Source organism: Myotis nattereri, assembly GCF_964212035.1.
Source record: "Myotis nattereri genome assembly, chromosome: 19".
Lineage (NCBI taxonomy): Eukaryota > Metazoa > Chordata > Mammalia > Chiroptera > Vespertilionidae > Myotis > Myotis nattereri.
In genome coordinates, this window is record NC_138095.1 from 6,279,661 (window position 1) to 6,302,521 (window position 22,861).

General features: G+C 49.9%; 1 protein-coding gene across 1 annotated transcript in view; it reads left to right on the top strand.

Annotated features, from left to right (window-relative positions):
• Positions 1-22,861, top strand: part of KSR2 (kinase suppressor of ras 2) — a gene marked incomplete at its 3' end in the record, with an annotated part of 271,370 nt that overhangs the window by 58,327 nt on the left and 190,182 nt on the right. Inside the window, exons 2-3 of the mRNA XM_081113682.1 lie at positions 1,252-1,392; positions 5,041-5,191. Coding sequence (XP_080969808.1) covers positions 1,252-1,392; positions 5,041-5,191 — 292 coding nt within the window. The remainder of the gene's footprint in view (positions 1-1,251; positions 1,393-5,040; positions 5,192-22,861) is intronic.

The window sequence follows — 22,861 nt, forward strand, 5'->3', positions numbered from 1 at the left end:
TCTTGGAGACGGTTCTGTATTGGTGCACAGAACGCTTCCTCATCTCATGTCCTACCTGCATAGGGTTTCGGGGGGGGGGGTGTGGACCCCCATGTATGAGTCTCCTCCTGATGGACCCTCAGAGTGTCTGCAGTCCTTGCCATTGCACACTGAACGGTAAGAAATGTTCCCTCACCGTTCACCAGCTGTTTCACCCCGTGAGCCACCACAGTTTTTAAAACATGCAACACCTGGCTCTTTAGTCAGAGCACTGACCTCTTTTCCCTGAGGTTGTTGAATAAAAAAGGGACAACAGCCAACACAATAGCCATTCGGTGTGAATGAATCAAAATTATACTCTTTCTTGTTGTCAGATTGGCAAAAATATATATTTTTGGTGTGCTGAAGAGTTTCAGTAATTAGTTTATGTGCCCTAAGGCTATGGTCAGCAAACTGCGGCTCGCGAGCCACATGTGGCTCTTTGGCCCCTTGAGTGTGGCTCTTCCTAAGCCTTAGGAGTACCCTAATCCTATCTAATAATAGACAAAGATTGAAATTGACCGTACCTTCGCTACGCCTCCCATTGGCTAATCGGTGAGATATGCAAATTAACCACCAACAAAGATGGCGGTTAATTTGCATACATACGTCTGAAGCGGCAGAGCGAAAACTGAAGGCAGCTCTGGCCGCCAGAGCCGTGGGAGGCTTGGAGGCGGCTCCGGCTGCCGGAGCAGTGAGAGGCTTGGAGGCGGCTCTGGCCGGAGCGAAGGCCTGGGTCCCGGGTGCCAGAGGAAAACCGGTGCCGGCAGCCAGGGGAAGGGAAGGCCTATTGCACAAATCTTTTCATGCAACAGGCCTCTAGTTAAGTTAATAACAATGTACCTACCTATATAGTTGAAGTTTAAAAAATTTGGCTCTCAAAAGAAATTTCAATCGTTGTACTGTTGATATTTGGCTCTGTTGACTAATGAGTTTGCCGACCACTGCCCTAAGGGGAAAAGGATGGAAAATCACTGCTCTACACAGTCCTTATGCACAGGATGTGGTCTCTGTAGGGTGAGTCCTGGAAGTGGACTTGTTGGGTCCAAGGACACGAGCAGTGGCGATGTACATGCATGCAGCCCAAAGGCCCCCATGAAGTGGCCCCAGTGCGTGTCCCCCTCCTTTAGCGTATGGAGTTGGATGGGGCTCAGGCGGGGCGGGGACCATGGGAGATTCTTCTGTCTTCCTGGCGGCAGTGCCTCTGAGACGCGTCCTCCTGTGTCTTTGCAGAGCAAGCTGGTGAAGTACTTCAGCCGGCAGCTGTCCTGCAAGAAGAAGGTGGCCCTGCAGGAGCGCAACGCCGAGCTGGACGGCTTCCCCCAGCTCCGGCACTGGTTCCGCATTGTCGACGTGCGCAAGGAAGTCCTGGAGGTGACCGGCGGCGGCCCCTGCCCTCTGCTCCTTGCTGGCCAGCAGCCAGTCCCTTGGGTAACGGGGTTTTGGCTGTGCCTGACACATAGTAGGCCCTCAGTAAATATGGATTGGTGAAGGCGTCAAGAGACCCTCTCTGCATGGGCCGTTTCTGCTCTGCCGCTCATGAGCTCAGTCACTGTACCTCAGAGCTTCCTGCTGGGATGGACGTATTTAATGTCTGTGCTAAGCCCCATGCAGTGGCCACCAGCCATGTGTAGCTCTCGAGGACTTGAATTGTGGCTAGTGCGTGTGGCCGAGGAGCTGAGCTTCCAGTCATATTTAATGTTAATCCATGTGGCCAGGGACCAGCGTCTTGGACACCACAGTCTGAGGGTGTTAGTCTTCTCACCTGTTAAATGGGGTGATGACTGTCTCCTCTTCTGAAGTGGCTGGCGTGTAAAATACGATGATCCCGATAAAGTGTTCAGCTCGTACTTAGGCACCGAGCACTCGGTCGAGGTCAGCTCAGTGTTGTTATTGTTGTTGCAAACTTTGGAAGCAGCAGGTTCTCCGATGGCAAAACAGAGCCAGCTCATGCTGTCTGTGTCCGCCCTCAAGGAGTGGAGCGCATGCTTAAGGTCCCTAGGATGGTGGGGTTTCCTTGCCTTCTTGGATCCTGGGTCATCGCTGTTTCCAGCATCTGGGCCGAGCCCTTCTGGATGAAACCAGCTCACCTCGAATCTTTGGTGCCTGGCATTGTGCGGAGGGCTTTCCATGCAGCATCTCAAGTGTCGAGATTGTTCAAATCCTTGCAACAATCTTTTGACGTAGTTACAACTATCACCCCATTGTGCAGAGCAGTAAACCGAGGCTCAGAGAGGAAGGGACTCATTTCACTAGTGAGTGGGTGGGGTTGGCGGAGATGGAAAGCACTGTCTTTCCCCATTCTCCGGTTGCCGAGGCCTCCCTGACCTGGGGAGGAAAGGGGCGCCCTCTACCTGCAGGGCATGTACCATTTCGTAAGGGGCTCCCTGCTTCCTCCTTGAAGCGGCTGGAAGATCCTCTTCCACCGTTTGTCTTTTTCAGAACTTGCCTAGATGTGATCTTGCCTGAACCCACCAGATCTAATAATCCTGGGCCAGACGCACCCACCCCCCACCTTCCTCCACCCCCATCTCACGCATGCACACCAGACGGGGTATGAGTTGCGGTTTCTTTAATTCATTCCCAGGCTGGCAGTGTTGTGTGAATATCCTTAATGGGAACAGCCCCGTGTAAGTACAAACAGTGCATTCTATTTGCATGGCCCAGTGCACTTTTCAGAAGCGTTTGGGACCATTTATTTATCAAACAGGACAAATTAGGTAGGGACAGATCTTGACCAAGGGCTGAACATGATGGCCTGAAGCGGTATCTGATGCACAGACATTTTTTTGCTTGGCTGATGTGTTCAAATTTTTTTTGAGCCAGTATTTAAAAGTTGAAAGCGTTTGCATAAAACCCCAGATCTCTGCCTTCTCTTGAAAAATTGGAGTTGCTTACCTCACTGAAATGAACTCCTGTCGGGTGGCAGTGAACTGAATTCTGCTGCCCATTTGGGCCCTGCAGGCTCCCAAGTTTCACAGCTTTGCTCATTTTGATTCCCCTTGCCTGCAGGTACCCAAGTTCTGGTTCTTACCTTGATCAGTGAGAATCATGAGCCCAAGGCCACCAGCCAGGGGGTGAGGACAGCTGGGTCCCAGCTCTCTGTCTGTAGCGCACACGTGTGTACCCCAAAGGGCCCCTTTCTCTGGAGGAGCTAGAAGTACAGAGAAAGCTGCTAGGACAGACTGTCTGGCTTCAAACTTACTGTGTGACTTTGGGCCGGTGTTCTAACCTCTCTGAATTTTAGTGTCCTAGTTATAGACTAATGATGATGATGAAAGTACCTACTTAATGTGGTCTGCCTTTTTAAAAGAAAATCCATGAAAAGCACTTAAAATAGTGCTACGTTCCTTTCTATTACTATTATTATTATTGTTATTATCATTTAATTATTTTATCCAACAGAAGTCCATCTGCTCTTTTGGCCCAGGTTTGTCAAGGCTTTCTCCATTTTTAGTATCATTACTCCTGTGATGTGTGTGTGTGTGTGTGTGTGTGTGTGTGTGTCCGTCCTTAAAAACCTCAGTGTAAATTGAATATTTTGGGAGGTAAGTTACAAGATTAAAATGCAAAAGTGTATCCCGCAGCAAAGAGGATAATTCTTTTATGTTGGGAAATATCCCTTCTAAATAAGAGTCATTTTGTACTTTCAGATTCTGGTCGATCACCTTTCGTAAAGTGGGGCTTACCTGCAAGAGTTCCTGTGTGAGAAAGCCCCTCAGCCACGCAGTTACTGCTCGCTCTGTCCCCTGCCCTGGCGAGTTTGATAGGCACCAGTTGGGTTTCATGGCTTTTGCATGCATGTTTTTTGGATAGAATTTTAGTGCTATACACTTTTCCTCTTCTTGGTTGCGAGTTTAGTGTGTGTGTGTGTGTGTGTGTGTGTGTGTGTGTGTATGTCTGATTTTGTTGTAACACACAGATCTGGCCACAAGAGGGCACACGTATGCTGTGTATTGACCTAGAATCTCTATCCTCAATTATCTGAAACTCTTATTTAAATAGCAACAACAAATGACCAATGGACACAGACACCAGGGGGATGAGGGCATGAATGGGGGCGGCAGGGGGGGGGGGGAGGAATGGGGGGATGAGGACACATGTAATGCCTTAATCAATAAAAATAACAACGATAATAAATGTAAACACATTGGATACCATTAAGTGCTATAAAATGAAGACTCTTTTTTATAGATGTGTAAATATGGAAGCTTGACAAATTTCAAGCTGTATCCATATGATAGTGTCTAGGGACTCAGCCTTTCTGGAAGGAGGGATGGTTACTGGTGGCGGTCAAGGGTCACCTGCCTCAGACTATCAGAGAGTGGAGGACAGCCATCAGGGGACTTGGGCTGTCTGCTCTGGGTTCACCCTGAATTTGGGACAAGTCACTGCTGTAGGAGCTGAGCAGGAGGCATGGAGGGCCTCCAAAGATAAATCAATTAGAATCTTGATCATAAGGAATTTAGAAGCTGCATGGGGACACGGACAAGTTATAAACTACAGGGGTGGGCAAACTTTTTGACTTGAGGGCCACAATGGGTTCTTAAACTGGACCGGAGGGCCGGAACAAAAGCATGGATGGAGTGTTTGTGTAAACTAATATAAATTCAAAGTAAACATCATTACATAAAAGGGTACGGTCTTTTTTTTTTTTTTTAGTTTTATTCATTTCAAACGATCCGGCCCGCGGGCCGTAGTTTGCCCACGGCTGAACTGCACCATTTATGGCGCCATGTGCTAAGTGCACGTGCTTCCCTACACAGTGTGTGCACTTAAGATTCCCATTTTGGGTGAGTAAAGTGAGGCTTAGATGGGTTAAATGGTCATCTAGCTAACGAGTGGCATAGCTGAGAGAAAACCCAAGCCTGTCTGATGCCCAAATCAGAGACCCAGCTGCACCAAGGAGCCATTCACACAGTGCGGGGTGTTCAGCTAGGTACCACCAGAGGGCAGTGTGGAGGCTCAGACCTCATTCCTCCACTCTCCGCACTTGACGTCTGCATCCTCTTCCCTCCCTAGGAAATCACCCCGGGCCAGCTGAGCCTGGAGGACCTCTTGGAGATGACGGATGAGCAGGTGTGTGAAACGGTGGAGAAATACGGAGCCAACCAGGAGGAATGTGCCCGCCTCAATGCCTCCCTCTCCTGCCTCCGGAACGTGCACATGTCAGGTGAGCAGGCTGGACGTCTGCCACAGGGCATCCAGGTTCCTGTGCCCGCGGCCGCAGGCCTGGACGAGACACAATCAACTCTGGGTGGTAGATGCCGCAGGCGAGCAGAGGAGAGAGGGGCCTGGGACTTGAAAGTGGTTAGCGCAGCGTCTGGGAACTTGGCTCCAAAGGAGACCTTCGGAGGTTGTGGGACATTTGGTTCTGGAAAATTAGGGTCCAGGTACTGGAAGTCCGAGATGTGTGTAGGAGACCAGAATCCTTTCACCTTAGACATTCTGAAGTGTTGTCGTAATTTGGGTCAACATCTACCTTCTTATTTTTTTACATAAACATTACTAGAGGCCCGGTGCACAAAAATTTGTGCACTCAGGGGGGGAGGGGGGTCCCTCAGCCCGGCCTGTGCCCTCTCGCAGTCTGGGACCCCTTGGGAGATAACGACCTGCTGGCTTAGGCCTGCTCCCGGGTGGCAGAGGGCAGGCCCAATCCCTAGGTGCAGCCCCTGGTCGGGCTCAGAGCAGGGCCGATTGGGGAGTTGGGGCACCGCCCCCTGTCATGCACAGAGCAGGGCGATCGGGAGGTTGTGATGCCACCCTCAATCACGCTCAGGGTAGGGCCGATTGGGGGGTTGGAGCACCGTCCCCTGTCACACTCAAGGCAGGGTCGATGGGGAGGTTGCGGCACCACCCCCTGTCACGCACAGAGCAGGGCGGATCAGGGGGTTGGGGCGCTGCCCCCTGTCATGCACAGAGCAGGGCCAATCAGGGGGTTGGGGCACTGCCCCCTGTCACTCACAGAGCAGGGCCCATCAGAGGATTGGGGCTCTGTACCCTGTCACTCACAGAGCAGGGCCCATCAGGGGGTTGGGGCGCCGCCCTCTATCACCCACAGAGCAGGGCCGATCAGGGGGTTGGGGCGCCGCCACTCTCACACTCAGGGCAGGGCCGATGGAGAGGTTATGGCTCTACCCCGTCACACACAGAGCAGGGCTCGTGGGGGGGGGGGGTTGGGGCGCCACACCCTGTCACACACAGAGCAGGGCCGATCAGGGGGTTGGGGCGCCGCACCCTGTCACAAACAGAGCAGGGTGGATAGGGAGGTTGTGGCCCCGCCCCCTGTCACACACAGAGCCGCAGGGCAATCGGGGTTTGGGCGCTGCCCCCTGTCACGCTGATCCTGGTGCCAGGAGGCCTCGTGGCTCTGCTGATCCCGGTGCTGGGAGGCATATTACCCTTTTACTATATAGGGTAGAGGCCTGGTGCATGGGTGGGAGCCGGCTGGTTTGCCCTGAAGGGTGTCCTGGATCAGGGTGGGGGTCCCCACTGGGGTGCCTGGCCAGCCTGGATGAGGGGATGATGGCTGTTTGCAGCTGGTCACACATCCTTCAGGGTGGGGGTCCCCACTGGGGTGCCTGGCCAGTCTGGGTGAGGGGCTGAGGGCTGTTTTCAGGCTGGGACTGAAGCTCCCAACCGCTCCTTTTTTTCTTTTCTTTTTTTTAATTCTGGGCCAGCTTTAGCTTTGAGGCTTGGCTCCAGCTCTTAGGCCTCCGCTGCTGAAAGTAGGTTTCTGGCCTTTGCTTACAGTGTTGCGATCCTGCTGGCTGAAGCCGGTGGACTAAAGCAGGTTTCTGGGGTTTTGTTTAGCTTCTATATTTGTTACATAGTTGCTTAGAGTTGCAGCTCAGAGGCCTGCAGCGGCAGGCGGGGAACGTTGGAGTCCTCCGTCACTGAAGCAAGCAAGCCTCATGGTAGTTTCAAGCTGCCTGGCTGCCGGCCGCCATCTTGGCTGGCAGTTAATTTGCATATTGCCCTGATTAGCCAATGGGAAGGGTAGCGGCTGTACGCCAATTACCATGTTTCTCTTTTATTAGATAGGATGCATTCTTTATAAAATAACTCGGAAAACATAAAAATAATAATAACTACCTAAGCATCACTCTCTAGGGACCTACTGTTGTCATTTTGGTATAATTTTTGGTATACTTCTTCCAGACCAATAGGTATGTGTATACTACCTTTAAGCAATAGAATTAGGATTATTTATCCGTATTATTTTGAAACCTGTTGTGTTTTCTTTGAAATCTAACAAAATAACCTCTGTGACATATCAGTTTGGGATCCACATATATTGTCCTATTTCTTTGATCTTTCCTATAAATTATTCAAACTCCCATCTGCCTCCTTTTTTTTTTAGCAGGACAGCAGACACCATCCTCTTAAGGCCTCCTGCTTCTCTCTAGCTTTGTGATTTTTCCACAAAACTCTGTGGTCTTTTCCGCGTTATGGGATCAGCTCTGCAAAACACCCGCCAAAAAGTGTTATTGGTCCACCTGTGTGGTTGTTTCAGTTCCCACCACAAGGTGTCACTGTTGTACATGAGTTGGGCACAGTCAGGCAGAAAGTTATAATCACAGATGCCCTTGCTGGATTCAACAGGCAATCTTCAACAAGTATTTATTGAGTGACTACTTTGTGCCAGTTGGGCTGAGGATACATCAGTGAACAAAAACAGAGCTTATCTGAAACAGGTCATTGGCCCAGATTCTCTCCTCTCCAGCTCTGCATGCTCTTTTATGTTCTTTTTCGCTAGCAGATCCTGATCAGGGCTGTGATCAGCATCAACAGAGACCATGAATTGGAGAATGACTTGTCCTTGAAGGGTGCTTGTTAGCACCCTGGTCTCTATCCACTAGATACCAGCAACATCCCTCTCCCATTCATGACAAACAGAAATGTCTCTGGGTATTTGCAAATGTTCTCAGGGGAGGGAGGTGTTGTGGTAGAATCACCCCTGGTTAAACAGCGATAAAGGTCATGTTATTCCTTACTCTAGCACAATGCTGTTGACTCACCTAACATTTGCATGGCTAAGAGTGGCCTGTCAATCATGCAATACAGACAAGACCTGCTTCAGGGTGACTTCTCTCTACCTACAGCGAGAAGCAGCTCGTAGTTAGTGCGCCATTAAGAAATGGTGCCTAATTACAAGGCTATATCACACACATCTTTGTCAATACATTTTAAGGCCTGAATACTGTTACCATTTATCCAACCACTGCTGTCATTAGACATTTAACTCTGAGTGTTCCCTTTGGGCTACTCCTTTAGTGAGACTGCATGGGAGTGTGGTTCCTGCAGCAAAAAATTTACATATTTTAAGACTTCTGGTGGACATTGCCATGTTTGCCTTCCAAAATGTTTGTACCAATTTATACCTCTTCCTCCCCCTCCCCCTGGCCCCCACAGTGCATGAGAGTGAGCATGTGAGGTTAGGTTCTTCATTGCTTTTCAGAGTTCATAGCTCCTCATCAGAATTGGGCTACTGAGTGTGACAGAGTCCTCATAGTGGAGCTGGACTCCAGTTCTGCCTGAGACAGGCCTTTCTGTCAGCCCTCTGTGGGCTGTGCAGCCACCCCTGTGATATCCTGGGCTGGGTGAGACCGTGAGAGAGCCTCTGATCTGGTGTTTTTCAAACTTTTTTGACCAAGACACACAGTAATCAAAACATTGCCCGGCCGGTGTGGCTCAGTGGTTGAGTGTTGACCTATGAACCAGGGGTTGATGTTTCGATTCCCGGTCAGGGCACATGCCTGGCTTGTGGGCTTGATCCCCATTAGGGGGTGTGCAGGAGGCAGCCATCAATGATTCTCTGTCATCATTGATGTTTCTATCCCTCTTCCCTCCCTTTTTTATCAATAAAAATAGAAAAAAGACAGAGTAACAAATGATTTATATTGCAACCTTATACACACACATTATACACAAACACATGAATATACACATACACAACTGAAATGAGTTTCGTGAAACAGTACCAATTCTTACTATGCACAATATTTTACATTCTTTTCTATTTTATCCTATATCATTTACCAAACGCTGCAGAGGACCTGCCACTTTCATTTCACCCCTCACCGTGGGTTGAGAAACGCCAATCTCCTTGATCCTCCTGCCTCTAGATCAGCTCTTCCCAGGCAGCTGAGCTTCCGTCAACTGTGTCCTGCCTCCGATGCCAGCCTTCAAGCCACTGGGTCCTTGAGAGCAGGGCCAGGTGTTGCGCTGGGCAACAAGGGCAGCTGGCAGGGAAGCGCAGCTCAGCACACAGCTCTCAGTGTCCTGGCGGCACGCTCTGCCTCTGTATGTGTCCGCATCACTCTCCACATGTTCAGGTTAGCCTTTGGGCGGAGTGGTTTCTTTTAACGGATGCCTTCCCCCCCCTCCCCCCGTAGGGTGTAGGCTGCAGGAGGGCAGGGATTTCCCGTTTCTGCTCACCATTTTATTTGCAGCCAGACACCCCCAGCTCAGTATCTGGCACGTTGTAAGGACTCAGTACATATTTCTCTTTAAAAAACATTTTAATTGATTCTAGGGAGAGGAAGGGAGAGAGAGAGAGAGAAACATCGATTGGCTGCCTCCTGCACACTCACGACGTATGTGAAACTCACCAGTGGCTTCACATACATAGTCTTTCCCATGGGTTGCAAAGCACCTTGGGATTTGGCTTCTAATTGGAACCCTGCTGTTTACATTCCCCCCTCCAACCTCAATGTCGTACAGATCTACTAATTACTTGGAATTTCCTAGATCACGCATGATTTCACTCCTTGGTACTCAACCCACTGCCTGGAATTTCCTCCCATCTGTGTCCTCCCCGTGAATCCTGCTTTTTCTCAAGCCCCTGACTCAAGGCCTCTGCACTTTGTTGGATGAATGAATGAATGAATGAATGAATGCTTCTGTTACCAACTGCTCCTGCCTTAGACGGATTGTCATTCTTTTTGTCTTACTCCTTCATCTGCTTGTGACCTCCCCAAGGACAGGTGCACTATGCTGCTATTCATCCCTCTGTTCCTAGCACCTCGTCCAGGCTCTATTTGCTTTAGGAAGTGCGGGAAAGCTGTACGATGTGTTTGCTACTCTTTTCCACCAGGGGGTGCAGCGAGCCATTCTCTACTGATCCTTCTTGTCTTAAATTCTCTTCTTCCCTCAAAAATTATCGTTGGTTCCTTGAAGCTTCTAAATGGTCCCATTATTTCCTGCCTTTCACCTTATCCAATATTTTATCCCAAACTAGGGAATAAACTAGTTCTTGACTCTTGCTTCTTACTATATTTTTTTCATCTTGGTCTCCCCAGCTCTCAGCTGGGGTTTCCTACAGTGATGAAATTAGATACTTCAAATTTTAGTGTGTAGTGGGGACTCAATGTATGTTTGTTAAATGACTGAAGGGATACAGGTTGTATTGAGAAACTCATGGAGACAAAAAAGCTTTGTACCTGACCAAGAATATGTGTAATTTCTCTCTCTCGCCCTGTCTCCACCTCCCTGTCCCTGTCCCTGTCCCTCTCCTTCTTCTTCTCTCCCTCTTCTCTCCCTCTCTCCCTTTCTTTCTTTCCTTCCTTCCTCTCTCCCTCTTTCTTTCTTTCTTTCTTTCTTTCTTTCTTTCTTTCTTTCTTTCTTTCTTTCCTTCCTTCCTTCCTTCCTTCCTTCCTTCCTTCCTTCCTTCCTTCCTTCCTTCTTTCTTTCTTTCTTTCTTTCTTTCTTTCTTTCTTTCTTTCTTTCTTTCTTTCTTTCTTTCCTACTGTCTCTCTCTCTTTCTCTCTTTCTCTTTTTCCTTCTCCTCTCCTCTCCTCTCCTCTCCACTCCTCTCCTAGGATAGGGGAGACTTTATTTCATAGTTTTGAATCTAACTTAGTTTTCTCCTTGGATTTTGGGGTTATCTTTATTTCCCAGTGTCCAAGATGCCCCAAAGGTAGGGAAGTTTAATCTTTTGTTTCTTAGCTTGTTAGATCAGCTTTAGCCTCACACCAAAGAATACTTAATTATTCCATTAGCAAGCCCAAGGGACCCAAAGCCAGGGTCTTCTCATTTTCCTTATCATATCAGCTGTGGCCTGAAATAAAAAAAAAAACACATTCCCATATTCATCAAAATGGATCCGGAACCACAGGAAGGCTGGCTGAGTGGAAGTTCTACAACTAGGAGGAAAGAGAATAACATACCGAGACTCAGAGGAGGCGCAGTGCTGAAGTCAAATACTAAGGTGCGGAGGTGCGGAGCGGGCTGGCGGCTGAGGGCGCGGTTGTCTTTTCCAATTGGGAGGGAGTCTCAGATTCTGAGCTCCAGATCCGGGCGAGTCTCTAGGGACCCAGACTCAACCGGGAGAAGCGGGACTGTCTGGCTTCTGTCAGAACTCGAATGCAGCTTTCTCTCCAAGGTTTGCAGCGGTTGCTGGGACTCTGAGAGGCAGAGCCCCCCCCCCCCCCCCCGGGGACGGGACTGAGAGCAGCCATAACTGCTTGCTCAGCCCGCCCTGTTGATCCCCTGGGACATGCCCCGCCCAAGCCCTGCACAGAGCCATTTTCGGGATAGCCTCAGGCAAAGGCTAGATTAGCACTGCCCTAGAGGACAGAAGTTCTCTCACTGCAGACACAGCTGATTCTCACAGCCACTTGGCCTGGAGCTCAAATCCCCTCTAGTCTTACCTACAACAATCAAGGCTTAACTACAACAAGACTGCGCACAAAGACCACTAGGGGGTGCACCAAGAAAACATAAAAAAATGCGGAGACAAAGAAACAGTACGCAAATATCAGAAATGGAAGATATAGACCTCAAAACCACACTTTTAAGGTCTTTCAATAATTTTCTCAAAACTGCCGATAAATGTAGCGAGATCCTAAAGAAATCTAATGAGACCCTCGATGTTGTGATAAAGAACCAACTAGAAATTAAGCATACACGGACTGAAATAACGAATATTATACAGACTCCCAACAGCAGAAAAGAGGAGCGCAAGAATCAAGTCAAAGATTTGAAATGCGAAGAAGCAAAAAACACCCAACCAGAAAAGCAAAATGAAAAAAGAATCCAAAAATACGAAGATAGTGTAAGGAGCCTCTGGGACAGCTTCAAGTGTACCAACATCCGAATTATAGGGGTGCCAGAAGATGAGAGAGAGCAAGACATTGAAAACCTATTTGAAGAAATAATGACAGAAAGCTTCCCCCACCTGGTGAAAGAAATAGACTTACAGGTCCAAGAAGCGCAGAGAACCCCAAACAAAAGGAATCCAAAGAGGACCACACCAAGACACATCATAATTAAAATGCCAAGAGCAAAAGACAAAGAGAGAATCTTAAAAGCAGCAAGAGAAAGAAACTCAGTTACCTACAAGGGAATACCCATACGACTGTCAGCAGATTTCTCAACAGAAACTTTGCAGGCCAGAAGGGAGTGGCAAGAAATATTCAAAGTGATGAATGCCAAGAACCTACAACCAAGATTACTTTATCCAGCAAAGCTATCATTCAGAATTGAAGGTCAGATAAAGAGCTTCTCAGATAAGGAAAAGCTAAAGGAGTTCATCACCACCAAACCAGTATTATATGAAATGCTGAAAGGTATCCTTTAAGAAGAGGAAGAAGAAGAGAAAGGTAAAGTTACAAATTATGAACAACAAATATGCATCTATCAACAAGTGAATAAATAATCTGATGAACAGAATAAACTGGTGATTGTAATAGAATCAGGGACATAGAAAGGGAATGGACTGACTATTCTTGCGGGGGAAAGGGGTGTGGGAGATGCGGGAAGAGACTGGACAAAACTCGTGCACCTATGGATGAGGACAGTGGGTGGGGAGTGAGGGCGGAGGGTGGGGCGGGAACTGGGAGGAGGGGAGTTATGGGGGGAAAAAAGAGGAACAACTGTAATAATCTGAACAATAAAGATTTAATTAAAAAAATATTATTCCATTAGGAAGCCCAAGGGACCCAAAGCCAGGGTCTCCTCATTTTCCTTATCATATCAGCTGTGGCCTGAAATAAAAAAAACAACATTCCCGTATTCATCAAAATGTATTGAATGCCTCCTATATGTTAGGCACCTTATCACTATCACCACATTCATCACCATCACCATCACCACCACCACCTTCATCACCATCACCAAGATCACCATCAGCATCATCACCATCACCATCACCACCTTCATCACCATCACCAAGATCACCATCAGCATCATCACCATCACCATCACCACCTTCATCACCATCACCAAGATCACCATCAGCATCAGCATCATCACCATCACCACCTTCATCACCATCACCAAGATCACCATCATCATCATCACCATCACCACCTTCATCACCATCACCAAGATCACCATCAGCATCATCACCATCACCATCACTACCTTCATCACCATCACCAAGATCACCATCAGCATCATCACCATCACCATCACCACCTTCATCACCATCACCAAGATCACCATCTCCATCACCATCACCACCTTCATTACCATCATTACCATCAACATCTTCACCAGGGTCCTCTAGGCTTTCCCTGCCCCGTCTCGCTTTCCTCCATCTTCTTCCTGTCCCTCTCTTTTTCTTTTCTTCTTTTAAAAATATATTTTTTATTGATTTTTTACAGAGAGGAGGGAGAAGGATAGAGAGTTAGAAACATCGATGAGAGAGAAACATCGATCAGCTGCCTCCTGCATACCCCCTACTGGGTATGTGCCCGCAACCCAGGTAAATGCCCTTGGCCGGAATCGAACCTGGGACCCTTGAGTCTGCAGGCTGACACTCTATCCACTGAGCCAAACCGGTCAGGGCCCCTCTCTTTTTCTTTTGTCTCCAAAGGACCCCCGGGTTTCAGCTTTTCTAATTCTGCTCCCTGTTTGTCTTTGACTTCTCTTCCCTCTGAGCCACTGTCTCTCTCAGCATTGCCGCTTCTTTAGAGCCCATCTCCCCTGTGCTTGGCTTGATTGTTCTCTAGGGGTAGCCTGCCTTTCCCTGGCCAGAATAAAAGCAGAACCCCAAGCAGTTTCCCGGGGCACACAGCCCCATTTCTGCTCCCCCACCCCCAGGTCACTACAGAGCTGAGGTCCCAGGTGACACTGACGTGGCTGCTGCAGAGCGTGTGCCTGTGATCGCTTTAATAATGTATGCTCATTTGCATCTTCACTTTCCCAAGGAAAAACCCAGGTTCCAGATAATGGAAGACTTTGCTTTCCCCCTTCCTTTCCTACCCTCCCTCTCTCCCCTACATATTCTTCTAGCACCCACTATGCATCTGGCGCTGTGCTGGGTGGGTTCCAGGGCGTGGGGACTTTCTCGGGGCGGGGCTTCGGGGTAGAGCTGAGACCTAAAGAAGAAGGGGGAGTTCTGATGACAAAGGGGAGGCGGGGACATGCAAAGTGCCTAGTGGCCGGAGGGAGCCTGTGCCAGGGAGACCGCTGTGGCCGGCCCACTGGGGATGCTGGGAGAGCGGTGGGAACTGGGGTCAGATAAGTGGGCAGGGCCAGCCCCCACGGAAAATCATGGCACAGAGCTTGCATTGTAGGGCTTTGAGCAGAGGATGCCTGGCTCACTCATCCAGTTTTCAAACAAACACCAGCTGCAGAGTAGGAGGATGGCTTAGAGTGAGATGCTGGTACGTCTAAGAAGAGGCTCAGCCAGCCAGGCAAGGGGAGAGAGAGAAGGCCAGGGTGCCCCTGACAGACAGGCCCCCCATCCCCCTGCCCGCACCCTGGCAACCTCCCTGGAGCTTGCTTTGTTGGGCCCCCTCCGGCTCCTTCTCCTGAGGGCCCAGGGAGGAACTGACAGCCAGGTGCAAACTGGGTGTAAAGTGGCTCCAAAATAGGACAGCGGCCCAGATGCTCCCCTGGTCCTTGCAGTTGGTGTTGAAGGAAGCCCACCAGAACCCCCTTCCTGTGCCTAGAACAAAGAGGAAGAGCCGCCTTGATTGCCCTATTGTTCCACTTGCTTCCAACTCTGGGAGGGCTGGGCGCTGGGGAAGAGCCACCTCCCAGAGAGCCCCAGTGTCTGGTGAGTTGCAGCATCTTTGTTCCTCGTCTCCCTTCCCTGTACGTCCCCCGCTGCCCTGTTCCGTGGGTTTTCAGGAATCCCTTACATGGATATAGGACGGCGTTAGCATTCTCCAGTGCAAGGGACAGAGGCCTGAGGCAGCCACGCTCACCCACACATGGCTCATTCATTCATTGTAAATATCGATAGCATGTCCTCTGTTTCAGTCACTGTGGGACTGTGGTGATGGTTAAGGCTAACCCGCTTCCCGCTCTCATGGTCCTAGACCCAAGCTGTCCAATGGGGTGGCCTCTAGACTCATGTGGAAGTTAACCTTCTATTCATGAAAAGGAAATGGAGTTAAAAATTCACCTTGCAGGCACTGGCCCCACTTCACGTGACCCAAAGCTCCTGTAGCTGGCGGCCACGCTGGCGGCACAGCGCAGTTCCAGGGCGTTTCCGTCGTCAGAGCGTTCCCCTGGCAGCACTGCTCCGAGCACAGTGACAGGATGGACAGGAAATGTGCCCCGCGGTGCTGAGTCTGATGCTGAGAATTAAAATGGAGTGACGTGATGGTGACCAGGAGGCCAGCTCGGACGGGGTGGTCACAGCCGTGTGTCAGAGCAGCAGGGCCAGTGGGGTAGAGTGAGGTTTTTTTTAAACATTCTTTTTAAAAAAATCCTTATCTGAGGACATGTTTTTTATTGATTTTAGAGAGGAAGGGGGAGAGAGAGAGAGAGAAAAAAAACATTGATCAGTTGCTTCTAGTACGAGCCCTGACCAGGGATCAACCGTGCAACCTAGGTGTGTGCCCAGACTGGGAATCGAACTCACAACCTTTTGGTATATGGGATGATGCTCCAACCAACTGAGCCACCTGGCCAGGGCGGGATCAATAAATTGAGATTTAGTGCCTGGAGTTTATTGTGACCGTGGAGGCTGGCTGGGCAAGTCTGAGATCCACTGGACAGGCTGTCCGGAACTGGCTGTGTGGGGGCAGAATTCCTTTTTCTTCCGAGAAGCCTCAGTCCTGCTCTTAACGCCTTTCAGTGGGTTGAGCCAGGCCCATTCAGATCACCAAGGAGAGTCTCCCTTAAAGTGGTACAGCACTTACATGGAGCTGCTGGTGATAACATACTGTACCAAGTGGCCAGGGCTGGAAGGATGGACATGCCCAAAGAGGTTAAGTCACTTGCCAAGAGTCACACAGGCAGTACCAGAGCCTGTGTTTGCACTCACGTCAGTCTCACCCGAAGCACGTGCTTGAACTTGCAGTGTCCTCCACGCCCACTCCCCTTGCCTGTTCCCTACCAGACTGTGAGCTCTTTGGGGGTGAGGACCATATCTCATTGTCTCTGGAGTGACATCTGGGTAGTGGCCCTGGAGGCTCACGATCATTTGAGGGGGCCTGTGGTTCTTCTCTTTGGGTGAATATGTCTCATCGCCATCCCCATGGGATTCTGAAGGTGGGGTGCCTCACAGCCCGGATCTCCTGCTGACCTCACTCCTCACTTGGGAACGGCCTCCCTTCTGCAGGCACACGGAGACCTGTTGGCGCTCCCGGCCCTGCTTCAGCCCTGCCCTTGGGAACAGGCTCAGTTTAGCTTCATCATCTGATCCATTTCTTTCTTTAGCACGTTTATCTTTCCCTTCTCCGGCTGGTACTTTGTGGAGGAGAAATGAGGTGGACAGGCTTTGTAATCAGATACCGGGACACCCTGGGTGACCGGGGCTGGCATTGTTTTTCAAGCTCTACCTTCTGAAGACCTTCTGCCTTCATTGTCACGGCTGGCGGAGGGCCTGTGTGTGTGGCAGGACTGTAATTTTGCTTTAAGCCCTAGTCTCCTTGCTTGCTAGTGTTAGGGTCACATAGCTGGTTGGCTGCAGACACTTCGATGCCTTTTCCTCCCAGTATGGATTGCCTTGGACACCATCCAACTGGGGCCTCTTCTCTTGACGGTCACCAGGAGGCGCTGCCTGATAATCTTCCTTCAGCTGAGAAGCCAAAGAATGTGCTCGAGTGCCGCGGAAAAAGAGCTACAGGGGTGTGCAGACTGGAAGGAACCTCAGTCTGATCATCTCAACCTTCATATAAGGACAGACTGAGACCCAGAGAGGAGAAAGGCACGACCCAGCTGTGGCGGGGACAAGCAGGGGCTTGCTCTGTGTTACAGACACGGCATCCTGGGCAGGCGGAAACCCTAGGGGGTGGGAGGGGTGGGAGCAGCTTTAGTCTCTTTACCTGACCAGCTTTGAGTGAGCTCACAGCACGGAGCGAGCTCGGAGCTCCTGCCTGCCTCCAGTCTGTGCAGAGGGGGTCTTGCTGCCCCTCATGGCCCTGCAGCGCTCATGTCACAGAAGCGTTGGTCTCCCTGCCACACTGAAGACCAATTAAGAGAAGAAAATGAGCTGCCAAGAAGGAACCTGCAAAGCAGGCTCCAAATAATAATGCGTGGTGTTGCAGAGAGCTGCGAAGAGGCAGCGGCTTCCTTGCCTTGGGAGGCATCGGGAAAGAGCTTGGGGCCAGACTTTGGGGTGACTCACGCTGCGTAGGACCCCCTCCCCCCAAAGCCTGTTAACAGAAAGGCTGAAAAGAGAAGCAGCAGGATTTGTTTCAGTGGAAATCAATGTTTTGCCTTTGCAACGTGCCCAGCACTGGGACACAGATAATTAAAGACGTGGGCCCCAGGGTCAGCGCTGGGCTCCTGGGTCTTCATCCCTCTGGCCTGGCCCGTTCGTGGCCCAGTCAGGAAGTCATGTGAATTCTACGCCTGGCACGTGAGTCCCGGCTGGACCACGGGGCTGGAATGCACTTGGTCCAGCCCCTTCCCCATCAGTGTCCCGGGCTTTGAAACAGGTGTCACCATGCATAACCATTTAGGAATAAGTGAAATGAGGTGTGCTCTCGCCTGTGTGGGCCTGCCTCCCCGATTGGAGCAGGACCTGACTTGGGTTTGTGGCTGGACGGAATTGGAACTCAGGCCCTAATGAATGGGCTGAAGCAAAGGTTTCTCTCCCTGCTCCCTGTTCTGCCGCCAGCCTGCTCCCAGGAGGCAGAGCCCTCAGGAGCAGGGGGTCACCAGGATCCGGATGTGTGTGGGCAGCTGAGGGTTTTGCCAGGACATTCTTCAAGCCCCTGAATTTGACAGAGCTGATGCCCCGTGGATGGGGGTGACATGGCCAGTGCCACCCTTTCAGCATCTTGGAGCAGAAAAAAGGTAGCAATCCATCACAGTCTTCCTTTGACCTATTCGAGAGGTTGGAGAAGTCCCCATAGTCTTTTATAAAATCACAGGACGATATTGATGCCCCCAAAGTAAGCAAGGGTCTAGAGACTGAGGGGCTTCCAGGCAGGGGATGTGTAGGTTCACAGTGCGGCCCTTCCTCACTGCAGACCGGGGGCCCGGAGAGGCGTGCTGAGGAGCAGTGAGCAGTGTCTGTGAATGCCATCAGACGTCAGCTCACCAGCTCTCGGGCCTCACGTAGGAGATGATCTTGGAGGCTCCAGTGGTGGCACCTAAGGGCCAGCTCGGAGCTTCCCAGCCTCGGGCCTGTGACATCCGGGGCCAGGTCACTCACTTGTAGGGCGCGCTCTCTGCGCTGGCAGGTGTTCAGCAGCTGCCCTGGCCTCTACCCGCCAGGTGTCAGTAACATCCCCCCCACCCCCACGCCCAGTGCTCCCGGCTGAGAACGGTGGCCTTGGCTTATCTGCCGTGTGCCAGGCTGCGCTGACGGACGGTGCTGAGGCTGGGAGGATGAGGAGGATAATGATGTCAGTGATGATGACAACGTAAGTAATGCTGAGGCTAGATGAAAGCCAGGGCATTTTGTGAAGACGGAGTCTCTGTTAAAGCACAGAAAACTGTAATTGAGTTGGACTCTGGCTTCTCAGGCCCAGAGCATGATTTTCCCAGGGGCCCTTCGTCACGTTTACAGGAACCAGATGAAAGCTAGGGGCCTTGCTGTGACATCCTCCCTCCAACACACACACGCACACGCACGTGCGCGCTTACGAGTCTCTCATACTCACATGCATAAACTCTCCCACTCTTACTAGGGACTTCGTTAAAATTTCCATTTTGCCGGTCAACAGCTCCAATTACACTCTTCCTTGAGGAACTGCTCATAGAAGGGACAGTAGTGGAGAGAGCTCAGGGCTAGAGGCCAGATGGTCGGGTCTCTCCTCTCCTGTCTCTTCCAGCTGTGAGAGCCGATGAGCCACATGGCCCGGCGGAGCCTGGTGTCTGGGCCTGTCAAATGCCTGAGGACAGGTAGGACAGTCCATAAACCCTTCCCTCAGGATTCTGTGTTTCAGGGCTGACCTTTCACGCTGGGTGAGTGAGCTCAACCCAGTCATCGCGTCCCCACTCTCATGGATGACTGTACAGTTCATACCCAGCATCCAGTAGTTGTTATTGTGTGCATCTCCATATTAACCCAGCGACACCCTTTTGTGGATTCTTTGAACGTAAGGAATTAGTGTCATCTTTGCACTTGATGGTCCTCCTGCAGGTAACACTCTTTCGTGGGCTGGCTCCTCCTGTCCTGGCCGTGGCTCAGATGCACCGTAGGAAGGGCTCACACACAGTGTGAGCGTGGCTGTCGCCTCCGTTGTTGTCTTCACAGACTGGAGCACGGAGGCTGGGAGGAACTGGGCGGAGTGGGGCGGAGGCAGGGGTCCCAGTGCAGCCAAGAGCATCCAGGGGATGCTTTCTAGAGGAAGAACAGCCACACTGAGTTTCAGGATGTGTTTGGGCTTCTTTGCTTTCTTCTTGGGTTGATGATTTTGTTTCCTTGCCCACCTGGGGTCACCTCTCCTCTCCCTCCCCCTTACTTTTGAAAACAGAGCCCGGTTAGCTGTCCACAGAGGTCGTGGGAGTTAAGGGATGATGATACTTTACTATGTAGTTCACTTGTGCGTTCAGCTTTAACCAGCATTTGTTAAATACCAACTGTATTCCTGGCTTTGGGTGTGAGGTACCGGCTTCATGGCCCTGGTTGAACCCTTGCATCTCTGTGAGCCATAATTTCCTGGCCTAAACATTTGGACCATAATTGTCCCTACTTCTTGGCTCATGGTGAGGATGAAATGAGATAGAATATGCAAAGCCCATGGCCTGGCATGCAGTTGCCATGGGGGCCTGGTAATGGGTGCCTTGCCGTCAGAATTACTGGGAGGTTGCCTCACCTGTCTGATCTCATTGTATGTCTCCGGCTTTCCTGCAGGATGATTTCACTTCTCTTTCAATTATACTTCCTTTCCCCACACTATCTTCCGTGGGAAGGGGGTGCCCCAATTTATAGATGAAGAAAGAAGGCCAGGCACCTAAGCCATATGGTCCAGCTCTCAGGCATTGAAGAGGGATCCTGGGATGCCCCTTCCCCGCCTCTAGTGAGATGGGCCAGGATGCTGGCATGAAACCTCTCACCTGAGGCAAGAACTGGCCGGACGCTGGTGGAGAGAGAGCATTAGCCAACAACTAGGACAGAAGAAGAAAGAGCTAACAAATAACCCAGACGTCTTTTCAGATGCATTTATTAGGGAGGGGGAAGAAAGAGCAGCACGAAATACCTTCTTCACAGATGGACGGGATGTGATGCGTTCAGGGCGTGTTGGGAACAGCATCAGGACGTTTCTGGGGGAAGTATTTGGATTGTTCATGCCCCAGGAGATGGGCATGGGAGGAACCTGGATTTTGGGACATGTCACATCTCTCTTCTTTTACAGTCAAGAAATCTATTGCTTTGATTAAATGTCCTTGGGGTTTGTTTTTTTACCTTGAACAAATTTTCTGTTTGTCTTTCTTTTCCATGACATTCAGTTAGAGAAGAATGTATCAATAGAAATGACAGTATTAGTAAATATAATAGTATTACTAATGACAGTATTAGTAAAAATGGTAAAACAACAACAACAACAAAACAAACCAAACAGCACACAGATCTGTATCTCAAGTTTGTGGCTAAAGTCGCGTCTGTCTGTAGGAATCATCACTAACTTGTAGCTCACTTAGGTTTTGCTCTCATGTCTGTCCTGAGGATTTGAAGCCTGAGGTCTGAGAGAGTTTTAAGAAAATCTTTTTAATCATCCAGAAACTATTCAGGCTTTCTTAGGAGATGGCATTCCTTCCCCCCTCCATCCTCCCCTCCCTTCTCCCCTCCATCCTCCCCTCCCTCCCTCTGTTTTGGACTGGCCCGCTGTCCTTAGGGCAAAATAGAGGATGACTTGCTCAGAACGAGCTTGTCTCCTTTATGCCGTTTTGAGATGTATTCAATAATCTAGTCCAGGGGTCAGCAAACTGTGTATGGCCCACAGGCCAAATGTGTCCAGCTGCCTGCTTTTTAAAATAAAATGGTTTTGGCGCACAGTTACACCTACTCAGTCATGTTCCATCTCTGGCTGCTTGTGCCATAATGGCAGAGTTGAGTAGTTACAACAGAGGCCATATGGCTCATGGTTGAAATATTTACGGTCTTGTCCTTCACAGAGAAAGTTTGCAGCCTCTGTTCTCGTCCTTGGCCGTGTTCCTCTGTGTCGGCTTGTGAACAGGCCGATTGATTCACTTACTTACCGGGCGTTGAGGAAACGCTTTCTTGGCGACAAGCCCCCGTTAGGTGTTTCTTGTCTATAAGGAATTACTGCGCTGCACTAAGGTGCAGAGGACTGGGTCTGTTGCTATGTTAACACGAAGGAGGAAATAGCCAGTGTTTTGGAGGAGGGCAGGTGAATGCTAGGGAAGCCTTCCTTCATGGAGGAGGAGAAATTTGAGATGGGTATAATATGGGAAGTTTCCAAAAGGCCGAGGGACCATGACCCTCCAGGTATGGGAAGAGCCTGTAGTGAGGCAGGTAATTGTGGGGTAAATCATGACCAGCTCAGGGAGTTGTAAGTTAACCTGGAGGAGGGTTTAGGAGATGAGGCTAGTGAAATAGTTGAGGGGACACGTGGGAGCACTCTGAGACAGGAATGGCGACTTATCTGTTTTCATTCCACGGCGATTAGCTCCAAGCCACAGCCTAGGGTCAGAGTGTGGTTGACTGGATTCATCAGACTGGGGAGGCGCCCCAAGGTCACCCTATTTGTGGGAAGCTTTGGAGCTGGGCGATCTGGATCCAGATTGGCTTTTCATTTTTATACCCATCTCAAGTGTCTCCCAGGCCCTTGAGAACTACTTGTCCTTTTGGAATTTATTCCCTGCCTTCTGAGGCCAATGGGAGTGTTAGCACTAGAATTATCTAAGGCACAGTCCTGTGTTCATAATGGAGTACAGATGGCAGTTGGGAGATTGGCCAGGGGAGAAGGACCTGCCGTCTGGTGCATTTCATAGAGAGAAAATCCCAGAAGGACAGCCATGTGGTCCGGGTACTAGTAGCGCTTTGAGGGCCTGAGGTCAAGGCTGAGAGCTCCCAGAGTTGGCAGGATTTGGGCCAGTTGATCTTGGACATTGGGCTGCCTCTGTACCTCAGGGCAGCTTGGCCACAAGGGTAGGTCCAGGTTTTTTTTTTTTGTTTTGATAAAGAGGTTTAGAGATCTGTGCCTCCCCATCTGTGAAATGGGGTTAATTGTCACAGTCACTTCTTAGGACTATTTTAAGAATTTAATGAATTAATAATATATAAAGCCAGTGCATGCTGCACAGTAAGCACTCCATGAAATGGCTTAGTAATTAGATTATTATCCAGGGCAGCATTTTCTAAAGAATGTTGAGGGATTTTTCTTAAAAAAAAAAAAATCAAACACGTTTCTGTAGAGCTTCTTGGTGTAGTTAATAAGTTGCTATGCATTAATTTTACTTATTTTTTTAATTTTACTTATAATGTCGTGATTCCACCTGAATTTGACTGTGGTTTCTG